This window comes from Mesocricetus auratus, unplaced genomic scaffold, assembly GCF_017639785.1.
Source record: "Mesocricetus auratus isolate SY011 unplaced genomic scaffold, BCM_Maur_2.0 Super-Scaffold_15014, whole genome shotgun sequence".
Lineage (NCBI taxonomy): Eukaryota > Metazoa > Chordata > Mammalia > Rodentia > Cricetidae > Mesocricetus > Mesocricetus auratus.
The window spans coordinates 14,730,590-14,743,566 of NW_024429186.1; the positions used below are offsets into that span (position 1 = coordinate 14,730,590).

General features: G+C 43.0%; 1 protein-coding gene across 5 annotated transcripts in view; it reads left to right on the forward strand.

The window, feature by feature from the left end:
* Dicer1 (dicer 1, ribonuclease III) overlaps positions 1 to 12,524 on the forward strand; it is a 66,321-nt gene extending 53,797 nt beyond the window's left edge. For 3 of the 5 annotated variants that reach the window (XM_013112161.3, XM_013112163.3, XM_005068358.4), the window contains 5 exons: positions 2,997 to 3,870; positions 5,420 to 5,688; positions 7,745 to 7,907; positions 8,008 to 8,083; positions 8,400 to 12,524. In XM_013112161.3, coding sequence (XP_012967615.1) covers positions 2,997 to 3,870; positions 5,420 to 5,688; positions 7,745 to 7,907; positions 8,008 to 8,083; positions 8,400 to 8,565 — 1,548 coding nt within the window. In that variant the 3' untranslated portion in view covers positions 8,566 to 12,524. Of the gene's footprint in view, positions 1 to 2,996; positions 3,871 to 5,354; positions 5,689 to 7,744; positions 7,908 to 8,007; positions 8,084 to 8,399 lie in introns of those variants that run through there. The other 2 variants (XM_040742561.1, XM_021226170.2) reach the window with 2 other exon arrangements.
* The last annotated feature ends 453 nt before the right edge of the window (positions 12,525 to 12,977 follow it).

The following is a 12,977-nucleotide window of genomic DNA, read 5'->3' on the forward strand; positions in this document are numbered from 1 at the left end:
ATGTGTTGGTAGGCTGTCTGACCTCAGAAATAGTGTTCGTTTTAGGGGGATGTAATTTCTGTTACCTTCTTTTCCAAAGGTATAAAATTTTGTTGTTTCCGCTTAAAAATAAAATCAGAGCTCTGTCAGCTCTTTACTCTCATGTCACAGTGTATCCTTAGCTATTTGTTGAAGTGACTTTGCAGGCCTGTGATCGCCAGGCTCTGTCCAGAAGAATTCACTGCAGCACACTAGCTTGCGCAACACAGGGCTAGCTTGGGACTGTTTCCCCTTGCAAACTGGACAACAGATCATCATATGGGAAGGCTGTAGTGTACTGTAAATAATTTAAGTCTTGCCAGAAACTTAAGACTCATCTCTTTAGCAGCCGCAGCTTCCTTTGTCTTGTCCCAAAGGCCACCAGGGGGCAGCTGGGAGGGCTGTGTGCCCTGGGCTAGTGGCTGGGAGAGAGCTGTCTTACACTTCTTTGAAGTAACCATTTGTTCAGGCAACTCTGCTTGCCAGGTTTGTTTTGTATTGGTGATTAATGGGCTCCTGTTCCGTCATTGTTACTTCAGGCTGATAATGATAACACCATTTCCTTTACAGGTTTCTAAATAGCAACATCTTCATGTCTCGTTTCTGACATTTTTATCCTAATAAGTCCTAAACATCTGTAATGTGGTCTGAGAGGCTGTTCTGATACAGGTCTGTTTGCTGAGTGTATTTGTAACTCAAGTAGGAGTTGACTGTCACAGAAATTCAGCTTAGATGGAAAAGCATTAAGAGAATATTTGATTCAAGTTAGATCTGAGGATGATATTTATTACTTATTTAGAATACACATATACATTTACATACATGTATATGTATACACACACCTTAGTAGAAAAATGTATTGATTTGAACCTTAGAAAAAGTATTTCATTTCTAAAAAAAAAAACAGTCAGCAGGCCTCCTTTATGTGCATTTGATCCTTCCTTCAGGTGTCAGGGAGATATCAGGACTTTCCTTAGTTACATGCTACAACACGGACTTCTGGTTCCTGACCTTTTCTGCTGACTCAGCAATTTGGTTCTTAGGTACACTAACGTACTCCTCAGGCTTTCATCTGCTGCTTTACTTAAACTGTTTTTGACTTGTATCCTTACAGTTTCTTCTGTTCAGGTCACACCTCGATGTCTTAATGCCTCTCCAAAGAGAAGGAGGGAGGGCAGCCTAGGTAGACTGTACTGTCCGGGATAGACTCTTTAGAGGGTTTTTGTGCATCTTCCATGTGAGGATGAATAGTGCAAGGGACACACAAGACAACCCACCATGTTATAGAAACAATGATTTATGGAGAAGCTTTGCAATTTAAAAGCTCAGATTGAGTAATTTAAACTTGACCCATTTTGTCTTACGATTCAAATAATAGAGCCGGTGTAGTGGTGCATGGTTTTTCCCCCCCCCCCCTCATCATTTGGGAAAAATGCAAAGGCAAGTGGATCTCTGAGCTTAAGACCAGCCTGGTCTACACAGTGAGTTCCAGGACAGCCAAGACTACATTGTGAGATCCTGTCTCAAACAAAACAAACAGAAACAAAAAGCCTCTCATTTTATCTTGGAAAGGTACAAAGGTTCTGACAGTTTGTTGAGATTTGCTACTTGCTGAGTGATTTACCTGCATGTATATGTATGTATCTAGTAGGTGCTGGTACCTGTGGAAGCCAGAAGAGGGTGTTGATCCAGATGGTTATAAACTGCCATGTCAGTGCTGGGAACTAAATCCAGGTCCTCTGGCAAGAGTAGCCAGTGTTCTTAATCTCTGAGCCATCCCTTCCACCCTTTGATAGTTTGGTGTTCTTTATTTTTCAAAAGGATTTTGCTGTATTTTTTAAAACAGTGGACTGTGTGTGATTACAGGGCTAGACTCACTGTTATTTTTTTTCAGGCAAACACAGAGTTTCTATCTCTTTTGAGTCTGGTTGAAAATGAAATATATGTCTCTTTTGAAAACACTTGGGCAATAGTTTGAAAGTGTTTTGTCAGGATACTTAGGAAAGTTGTCCCAGTCAAAGTTGAAGCTTACTGTCCAGTATTTGCCCCAAGTACAGTGGTGGTGGCTCTGCCCATGTGAGTTTGTGTTTATGGGCATCTTTTTAGCATTGCCGAGAGGTTACATCACTGCTGAATCATAGCCCGTTATTAAGGTTATCATTCACAAAGAAGCTTTTGCCAAAGATATTGGAATTAGCAAAGATTTTTTTGACAGAAATGGGATTGTTACGTTTCATGTTAGTCTAAATTTTCTTCTGTTTTGTCAGTCTGTCTGTTATGCGCTGTTGGCCTGAATACCATGGCTCAGAATAGAGGGTGAAAAAATAATTTCACAAATTCATCCCCTCTTTCAGTGGTCACATTCATTCTTTTAAGCAAAGCAGTTTAATTTTAATTGTAGCAAATGATTTTTGATTTGAAGTGGAAATAGTGAGAGAACGTATTATAAAACTCTCCTGTAGTTTTTAATAGTTAAAGTTTTTAAAAATTTTGTCTGTTTTTATATTATGCATATAGTTGAAAAGATAATGTTCTTTCTACATCAGGAATTTCATTTTGTTGGTTTGAAAGGCATGCTACCATATTTTCAAATTCTGACAGCTAAATGGAAGGCCTCTGACCAACACACAAGGCCTCTCTCCTTGCAGAGTTAGGGCTACTCAGTTGACGTTTTGCATGGTGGACATCAATTTTAACTTTATCCATGTTCAGAATTCTTCACTTACAGATTTATACTAGATAAAGGTCATTTTATAACTTAGAAAATGAGCATTCAAAGAGCTTGCTTGACTTTGTTTATATGATTAAATAACTTATTTAATGTTAATTGAAAGCAAATGGCCATGATTTTTAAAAGTTGCCTTTCAGTATTTGTGGTTGTCATTTGAAATTATCCATAACCCTTGCTTTTATTGAGTTTCAAACTCTTTTAAAAACAGCGGCTCTGTCTCTCCTCCTTTCCCCATTGCCCGTTTCAGACAAAAGACTGCTTGCTGGCTAATGGCAAACTAGGTAAGGACTGCGAGGAGGGGGAGGACCTGACGTGGAGGGCACCCAAGGAGGAGGCTGAGTATGAAGACGACTTCCTGGAGTATGATCAGGAGCACATCCAGTTTATAGACAGCATGTTAATGGGGTCAGGAGCCTTTGTGAAGAAAATTTCTCTTTCTCCTTTTTCAACCTCCGATTCTGCTTATGAATGGAAAATGCCCAAAAAGTCCTCCTTAGGCAGTATGCCATTTTCCTCAGACCTCGAGGATTTTGACTACAGCTCTTGGGATGCAATGTGCTATCTGGATCCTAGCAAAGCAGTTGAAGAGGATGACTTTGTGGTGGGTTTCTGGAATCCATCAGAAGAAAACTGTGGCGTTGACACAGGGAAGCAGTCCATTTCTTACGACTTGCACACGGAGCAGTGCATTGCTGACAAAAGCATAGCAGATTGTGTGGAGGCCCTGCTGGGCTGCTATTTAACCAGCTGCGGCGAGAGGGCTGCTCAGCTTTTCCTCTGTTCGCTGGGGCTGAAGGTGCTCCCAGTCATCAAAAGGACCAGCCGGGAAAAGGCCCTGTACCCTGCTCAGGAGAACTTCAGCAGCCAACAAAAGAGCCTTTCAGGGAGCTGTGCTGCCGCCGCAGCCAGCCCACGCTCCTCTGCAGGGAAAGACTTGGAGTACGGCTGCCTGAAGATCCCACCAAGGTGTATGTTTGACCATCCAGATGCAGAGAAAACCTTGAACCACCTGATATCTGGATTTGAAAATTTTGAGAAGAAAATCAACTACAGATTCAAGAATAAGGCTTACCTTCTGCAGGCTTTTACACATGCCTCCTACCACTACAACACTATCACTGGTAAGGAGTCCCAACAACGAGACTGTGTCTATTGCTTTGTTCTGTTCTGGCTGTGCACAAATAAGATGTGTGTCTGCAGTCTTAGCACTCAGTATGCATGGCAGGGGGTGGGAGCCACACAAAGCACATGTTTTTATGTTCTCCATCGCTGGGGAGTAGGCATGCTCTGTGACTGTGACAGTTGAAGTGGGGCTCTTACAGTGTCTCACGTGTGGAGTCTTACGTGCTGCGTGCTTAGAAACTGAAGCCCGGGTGTTTCGCTGTTTCCTGTCTTTTCCTAACTAAATTCCTTTCTTGGGCTGATTCATTGCTGCTTTTGCTCCTTGATTTACTCATACAGTCAGGTTGTATTTCCACATCTTTTTGTTGTTCCTAGACAAAAAGGTGCTCTCTTCTGGTCTTTTTAAATGAGATTAAACATAACTATTCTATAGGAAGGGCTGGTTACTTCCCATTGTTCTGTGGTTATCTCCTCCTTTATTTAGTTCTCTCCTAATACCTAAGAGAATGCCCAGAATCAGTTAGCTTCAGCTTCTGGACCCAGATAAAGTTTTTATTTTGCCTTTTGTATAAGAATATCAAACATACCAAAGCAAAATAAAAAGTTTATAGTTTGGATAGTAAAAGCTGTATAGGTTAAGGCCGTTTACAAAATATAAACCCTGAAAATGATGTTCTAAACTAAAGCCTCTTTTCTGTGTGAAAAGGAAATGGCCTAGTTCCCATACATTGCTGGACGCCGTGAGGCCTGGATTCCAGGGTGGCTTGGCTCTTCCTGCCTCTTTGCCCTGTGGCACCCAGGAATGAAGCTCCTGTCCTAGCCTCAGTTTTCTCAGCTCAGGGAGTTCTTGTAATGGCCCTGAGGAAATCAGAGTGCTGCTCAGCACCGGTAGCTTTTTTCATTCTGACAAGCAAGCAACCCTTTTTGTCTGGGGTTTTGCTCTAGTGCACAACTTCTTTCTTAGTTCCTTGGTTTGTGTTAGGTTCAGTGTGTCTAGTTAGTTGAAGAAGTCATGTTTTCCCTGCTGTTATCTCATGTCCCGTATAACCCTGAAGTGTTAAGGAATTGTTCCACTTAGCACACGTTGCAGAGTATAGGACACAATGCCTTGATGACAGTGCACAGAAGGTATGTGTGCCATGTGTGGCTTTACTGAGATGCCACCATGTGATAGAGACTCAGGAGTGATGCCCAGTGCCTGTCTGGCTAATGTAAGTACCCACAGAAAGGGCTGCTATGACTTCTATTGTGTCTTGGAAGTGGCTTTTTTCCTCCAAAACAAACATGTTATTTGGGCACTTGAGGATTATATGACCCAATTTATATATAAGACATATGCTTTCAGTTGCTGTTAAAACTTAACTTCCAGGTGCATTAGCAAGTATATGTCCAATAATTTCATTGAGGAAGGTAGATGAAAATGTCTTGGTAGAAGTCTCGAAAGGAGCCTGGGACTGCAACTTTTCCATCTGCTCCCATGCAGACAGAGCATGCAGAAAGTGCATGTGCTCATGCAGGCTCACCGTTGCACTTTGGATCTCTGCGCAGATTGTTACCAGCGCTTAGAATTCCTGGGAGATGCGATTTTGGACTACCTCATAACCAAGCACCTTTATGAAGACCCGCGTCAGCATTCCCCAGGGGTCCTGACCGACCTGCGCTCTGCCCTGGTCAATAACACCATCTTTGCATCTTTGGCTGTGAAGTATGACTACCACAAGTACTTTAAAGCTGTCTCTCCCGAGCTCTTCCATGTCATTGACGACTTTGTGCAGTTTCAGCTTGAGAAGAACGAGATGCAGGGGATGGACTCTGAGGTTAGTGCTGTTTAAACTGTGAGCTCAGTGCTGAGGGAAGCAGCCAGCTGTGTTTGGGCAGTGTGAGCTCTGACTCATGGTTGTCCAGAGGGATAGTTACAGGCCAGGGCCAGGCTGCCCACATGCTGCGGGATCTCCAAGCAGAACTAAGAATTACTTGCCTCACTCAGGTGGGCCTTTGAGACTTGGCTGCCCACTCCATGGACCAAGTGGTCATTCAGGCGAGGAGCCTGGATTTTCAGTTCCTTCAGTGAGGCTCCTACAGCAGGCATAGAAAATTGTAGAAGTGCATCTCCTCCCATGCCCCAAAGTGGCCTTCGCTTCTCTGCCATCACAGGATGATCTGTTCCTGTCTTTTCTTAATTGGTTCAGAAATATTTGGTAGCATCTCAGGTAAGCCTTGCAGATGTACACTTGCATTGTTTGAAATGGGAGCTGTTGTTTGTAAGCTTTGGGTGCTGGGAGGCATCGCTGCTCTTCAGTGCTGCCTGGCTCAAATGTGTGCATGCTGCACTGCTCTGCCTCTTAGGCAGGGGCACTGCTCAGCTGCCCTGTCCCCTCTGCACCCGGTGCCAAGGAACTTGCATTCCAGTCGAGGGTTCATTCTCAGCTCACTGTTCTGACTTCAGTTTTTACTGTCTCTTTTGCAGTCACCCCAAGCCCCTGGAGAACAGTGAGTTTCTGGGCTTTCTGTGAGAGTGTAGAGTCTGGGATTGAAGCCCTAGCAGCCACAGCAGGACTTAGGCTCCCCACTCTGCTCTGTTAACACTCCCTGCCAGAGTTCAGCCAGCAAGCAGTGAGGTGACGAAGGGAACCATCCACGTCCGTTTCTAGTTGAATTCTTTACAAATAGTTAAGCTCTACGTTTGAGAGTTTAGTAAAATGCAGGTTCTCTTTTGATGCCAGTGAGACATACTGGCTGTTAGTTTTTCTTCTTTTACTGCCCTTTGTCTGTATGGACATGTATAGAAGCAGCAATGCTTTTTCTTAAGGAAGTCTATCTTTCTGGGCCTTAGCTTCCTTAGCTATAATGAGAGAGAATAAAACCTACCAGGTTTTAAATTTTCTTCATATCCCAGAGCCGTGGGATATGAGTATCTTATAGAAGCCAGCATTTGAATGTATTAAATAATTTGTGTACAAATTAAAATTTTCCCTTCTTCTTCTCTTCCACAATAATTTGTGCTTTATTGTTGTTCTTAGAAAATGCAAGTAAACAAAAAAGAGAGAAAATTGAAGTAGTCTGGTGATGTGGTTTCATAGTCAGTGTTGGTACTGGGTGGTACACTGTTGCTCTTGTGTCCAGACTCAGAGTACGTAGAGATGCTGGGGTGCTGCACACCACAGCTGGTCTTGGACTTGATATGCTCTGCAGCTCTCAGTACCAGCTGGCATCCTGACTTGTGCTGATCACACACTCAACTTGAGATGGCTCGTTTCTTTAAATGGTCCTTCTAAGGAGATAGTTAAGTAGTTTTTAGTTAAGGCGTTTAGTGAATATAAGTATGATCCATAGGCTTGTGTATACAGCTAGTTATTGGCAAAGATAGTATTACAGCATTAAAGGTTTTATTCCATTGATCCAAGTACACACTGTGTCAGCTCTGCTGTCATAGAGAGTGTATGTTCATGTTTTAGTGACGGGAGCCTGGAAGGGAAGGGCTGCAGAAAGGATTTCTGTGCCCTAGAAGTGACAGTTTTCACTCTCGTGCCTGCACTGTTGCTCTTGCTGGGTGCTGAGAGAAGGGTGTTCTAATAAATACAGTTATTTGGTTACTGGTGATTTTGAAAATTTTTAACTTCTAGTTCTGTGTTAAATTTAAATTGTTGTAATTTAGAAGTAGTTTTTGTTTTGTTTTCCCCTTTGCTGGGCATCAGTTACTTGTCACTTTTCTTTTTTGTTTTTGATAAGGTAGTTTGGGGATACCCACTGCTGGGAAGCAGGCATGCCATGGTCGGCCACTCTTGCTAAATAGCAAAAGTCAGCGGAGGAAACCAGTCTATGGACAGCCTTTGAAAGTGCCTTTTTTTCTGACAAGTCACTTCTCTTCAATAGCTTAGGAGATCCGAGGAGGATGAGGAGAAAGAAGAGGATATCGAAGTCCCCAAGGCCATGGGGGACATTTTTGAATCTCTTGCTGGTGCCATTTATATGGACAGTGGGATGTCTCTGGAGGTGGTCTGGCAGGTGTACTACCCAATGATGCGGCCACTAATAGGTACAGTGCCGGCTCTTCCTCCTTTGTGTATTTAAGAACACTATTTAAAATGCCTCTAGGGTTTTTGGTCACGTTATATAATCTTTCATTTTGATTATAGAAAAGTTTTCTGCAAATGTGCCCCGTTCTCCAGTGAGAGAATTGCTTGAGATGGAACCAGAAACTGCCAAGTTTAGGTAAGTAGGGAATGACCTGAAAAACTAATGTAATTAAAAACAAGAGTTCTCAAGAAACTATAACTACTGACTCTGAGAGTGTCCACACAGATGTGCTGTGACCTAGTTTGCATTTTTGGTTTGACTGGCGGCTCTTTTGCTTTTTTGTTTTTATAAAGCAGAGCTGAATAAAGGAGGAAAGAGTAGCCTGCATTGATAGTGTGTGATACACAGTCAGCTCATAGGAGGGACGCTCAGCCCGAGACAGCTAGAGGTGCTGACTGACAATAACAACAAATGCCTCCGACTTCTAATTCAAACTGTCTGGATTTTGCAGCCCGGCGGAGAGAACTTACGATGGGAAGGTCAGAGTCACCGTGGAAGTGGTGGGAAAGGGGAAATTTAAAGGTGTCGGCCGGAGCTACAGGATCGCAAAGTCTGCTGCAGCAAGACGAGCCCTCCGCAGCCTCAAAGCTAACCAGCCTCAGGTTCCTAACAGCTGAAACCTCCAGACGCAGGCAGCAAGACGATGAACCAGCATCACAGAAATACAGCAAAGGAGGATTCAGAGTTGACACGGAGCAGAATGACTGAAGGCAGAATTTAAAGTTTGATAACAAGATAGATAACAGAATAAAACATTTAATATGTGTATAAACTTTTTGGAACTAATTGTAGTTTTAGTTTTTTGCGCAAACACAATCTTGTCTTCTTTCCCCACTTCTGCTCTGTTTAAATCACAAGAGTGCTTTAATGCCGGTGTTTAGCAAGTTCTTGAAATCATTTTGATGGGTTTTTGTGTTGTTTGGGTTTTTGCATTTCATTTCTGTTGCCTTTGCTTGGTATTAAGAGGTCGTGGAGCTTACCCTCTAGCAGTCCCTGAAGTGGGGAGAGTCCTCTGGCCTTGCAGTCCCTCAGCACTCGTGCCTGTCCTGCGGCAGTTGTTGAGCCCAACAGAGCAGAATAGTTTGTGACAGAAGCACCAGTGTTGTTGGGGCAGAGCAAACTCCCAGACGCTGTTGCCCTTAATAGTAAGGGACAGATTTTGAGTTGGTGTCAAGGCCAGATTTTCTGATGCCACATGCTGCACAGAGAGGGTTCTTGCCTTAAAAGTAGAGACTTGATAGTTTTCTTCCTTTTCGGTCTTTTGGGAACAAACTATTTTCCCCTTTCCTTTATCTTATTATGCATTAGATGAGATGGATGACACAGCTCACTAGAGTACTTGCAGCAGAATGATTGCAGATAGGATTCTGTCACCTGTATATACCCTGAAGACATTCTAAAAGCCAGAGTGAGTAGTTGGATTTTTAAAACATCATTATAGGCAGGATGTGTGAGTAGGTGCCCAGTTTCCCTCAGACCTTCCTGCCAGGTAGTTGCGGTGATGGAAATGCTTGCCTGTCAGCTGTTGTAACAAAATGACCCTGAGATGCAGTGTGCCTAGAGATGCTGCAGGCTTGTAGTGGAGCTGAGGCTCATTGAGAGCGGCACAGCAGGGCATCTCCTGCTCCTGCCCAGGTCCCGACTGTGCCAGCAATGTTGCTGCATCACCAAAGCTGTGTTGTGTATGCTTGGGGTCAGCATTGAGACAGACGGGCAGGAGGCCAGGACTGACACCTGGGATGGAAGTCACTAGTTTAGATGGACTAGGTCATTAGTTCTGTCTCAGTAAGAGGAACTAAAGCTTTCTAGGCATTTGCTGAAGCTTCTTGATTAGGTCTGTAGGCACTCTTCACTCACACACCTCAGTCCCCCCCTTGCCTGCATTTTCCCAGTTGGTGCTATGTTTATGTATCATGCTTGAAGTTTAATTTTTTGCACTGTGACTATAATACCTCTTAATTTACATTTTTAAAATGCTATATGGGCTGCCATGCCCTTCCATCGACATACAGTAGAGGTTTGCTGCAATTTGCCCTATTATGCTTGAAGTCTCAGCAAGCTGAGCCAGGATGGCTCCTACTTCCCACATCCTTCTGAGGCTGATGCTTCATGTAATGCTGCACTTAGGTTAAATTACCATTGGTTTTGCTGTGCATCTTCCACCCTGGAAGAGACACTCTGTGTGTGAACACACAGAAGCTGTTGGCCTCACTTCCTAGGGAACCTCAGGTGGGGGAGAGTGAATTTCTCTAGGATCATTTGCTGGCACTGATCTTAAACTTCAATTGGGAATCTAAATTATTAAGTGAGTTTTTGAGAAAATAATTTGGACCTCTTGTTTTAAATATTTAGTTTTGATTTGAGATTGTTTGATTTAAAGCACCCCCACTCATGCACATACACAAACCTTAATGCAAGACATCATAGCAAGTTCAAACCAGGTGATCTTTTGAATGTTGTAGCTGTAGCTTGTACAGTCAGACAGTAAAGGGGTGGGATTTGGGGAGGTGGAGTTTGTTGTCCTATCACAGTCTCTTGGTAATTTATAAACTACCTGATCCTTTGCATTGTGACTCATGCATTTATCCCTGTGTCATGGGATGCGCTTTCATCCTGGCACCAAAATCAGATTGTTTCACAGTTCCGATTCCTGGTGGGAGAAAAATGCCTCAATATATTTTGTAACCATAAGGAGAGTATTTTTTGTTAATATTGAGAAGTTCAGAGTTGGATATAATTAGATCATCCATTCTCAGGGCTCAGATTTCCTGCCATTATTCAGAATGTTATATCCACAGCAAGCTTGGGCTGTTTTCGGGTGTTTTTTTTTGTTTTTTTTTTTCTTTCTTGTTGGATGAAAGTACCTGATAATTTGACTCACAGTTTGAAGCATTCTGTGATTCACCCAGAGACCAAGTTGGAAAAATAAAAGCATAAGTTAGACACACGATGATCAGGAATGCTTCAGTGTTGTGCAGTTTCCCCAGCTCCCACTGGCTGCAGGGCTTTGCATTTCAGAGAAAAGTTGCTCTGTCACCTCACTCGGTGACTTTGTGCCTCCTCTGCCAGTGTAGTGGAAGGTAGAGAAGATGGCCGGCGCCTGTAGACTGGTGAGGTTTACTGGAGGAAGCAGCTGCAAAGGCACGGGCGCTCGCCGGGGTGCTGCAGCGTTGGGATGTCCTCTGTGGCCCACTTTTGCAGTCCCAGCCATGCTGCATGTGTGGCTCTGTCCTCTGTCCTGTGCATGCTGCACATGCAAGGGCAGTGCTTCGTGTGCTCTACCTGGTTTCCAGGAACTCCTGCGTAATCCAGAGGAGGGGACATGGTTGGTCCTTGCTGCAATTCTGACTTCCAAATTTGAGAAGATACTGTGATGCCTGTCCTTCGTCACACACTTGCATAACTTAACTATTATTTTGTCTGTGGCATTTTTTTTCTATTTGTAAAGTGAAAGCATGGCAGAAATTTGTTGACTGAACACTTAATTAATGCTTTTAAAATGTTTGGTTACATTTCTTTTTTGTTTGTTTGTTTGTATTATGTGAAATGATTAAATTTCAAATGACCTCTGTCTAACACTCCTATAGTTATCCTTTAAAATACTGATGTTTTACTTTCTTGTCAGTAGCCCATCCTCGGAAAGATTCAGACGTGCTGTCTGATGAGCAGGGGCTTTGAGGCTGCTTTGTTCCGCTGTTGAGTTCCTGTGTGCAGTCACTCACCACCAGACAGTGGCTGCAGAGCACCGAAAACAGTGAAAACCCCACAACCACCCGGTGTGCTTGTAGGGGCCTGTTGATTTAAAACGAATCCTCGCTCAGTGAAGGCATCTAATCCTTCCACAAACTTACATTAGCAAACCGAGGCCTTGCACCTTTTATTTCACGGATGGACCTGAGCTGAGCCTGCATTCTCGTCCTTAACTGATTCTTGTCTGCAGGGGCACACAGGTTCTGTGTGCTGCCTCTGTGCTTGATTTAACAGCTTCTAAGAACCTATAGTTCCCACCTGCTGATTACTCTTCTGGAATTTAATTATTTCTCAATAAATTTTGTATTTTATATTGTACATGAGACATTTTAAAGATATGTTTTAAGACCAAGGATAGTTAAAATGATTGTAAAAGTCGTGTGTGGCATGGAGACCGTGTGCTGTCCACTAGCAGGGAAAATGAACACCTCAAACTAACTTGCATATATTATTTTACTCATTTTACTTTTTTCTTGTCCATTTTTCTTTGAAGAACAACCACGGACAGTTTAAATGTTACAGATGCCCCCAGAATTCACCTCAGCCGCTGGTTCTGTAGCAGAAGTGCAGAGGTGGCTGGGAAGAACACATCTGCCTTTGCTGTAAATAAAGGGAAATGACTAAGGCGAAGTCAGCCTGGCGGTTCCGCTGACAGTAGCCAATGGCCATCACATGCTGCAGCTGATTTTTAAAGAAACGTAGTTCGTGCACATGGCTGTCACTGCAGATCTGCGGTCAGCACTCATGGATCACAGTTACCTTTAGTTGTTTGTTTGTTTAGTTTTTCTTTTTAATAATTGTAGCCAATAAAGTTATGGTCTGTTCACTTTGTGTCTTTTTTCTTTTTGTTTTAATGTTGTGACTCAATGCACTATGAACAGGTAAGCTGTGGTAGCTGTAGTGGTCTTGGAAGGTTTTCATCACATAGGGACACTTGTGAGCTGTGTATTTTAAGTGTTCAAGTTTTGCTTCATGTTCTGAGAAATGGCACAGTTGTCTTTTTTAAAGACCTGTATCATACGGTGTGCTTTGCTGACTGATGTGTCCCAACCCCTGGATTTTCTCACATATTTGACATGCTCCTTACTGAAATGGGTTATTTTGAAACTAAGTGGACAGTACGTTCACTTCCAGATCTTAGAACACATTTCCAGCATTGCTGGTTAAGTGAAGATTTTAATTTGTTTAAACTTTTAACATTTTTGAAAGTTGGTAACATGAAGAGGGGTCGTCAGGTTGGGAGGAGATGTAGTAAGATGTAGTTTTTTGTTTTGTTTTG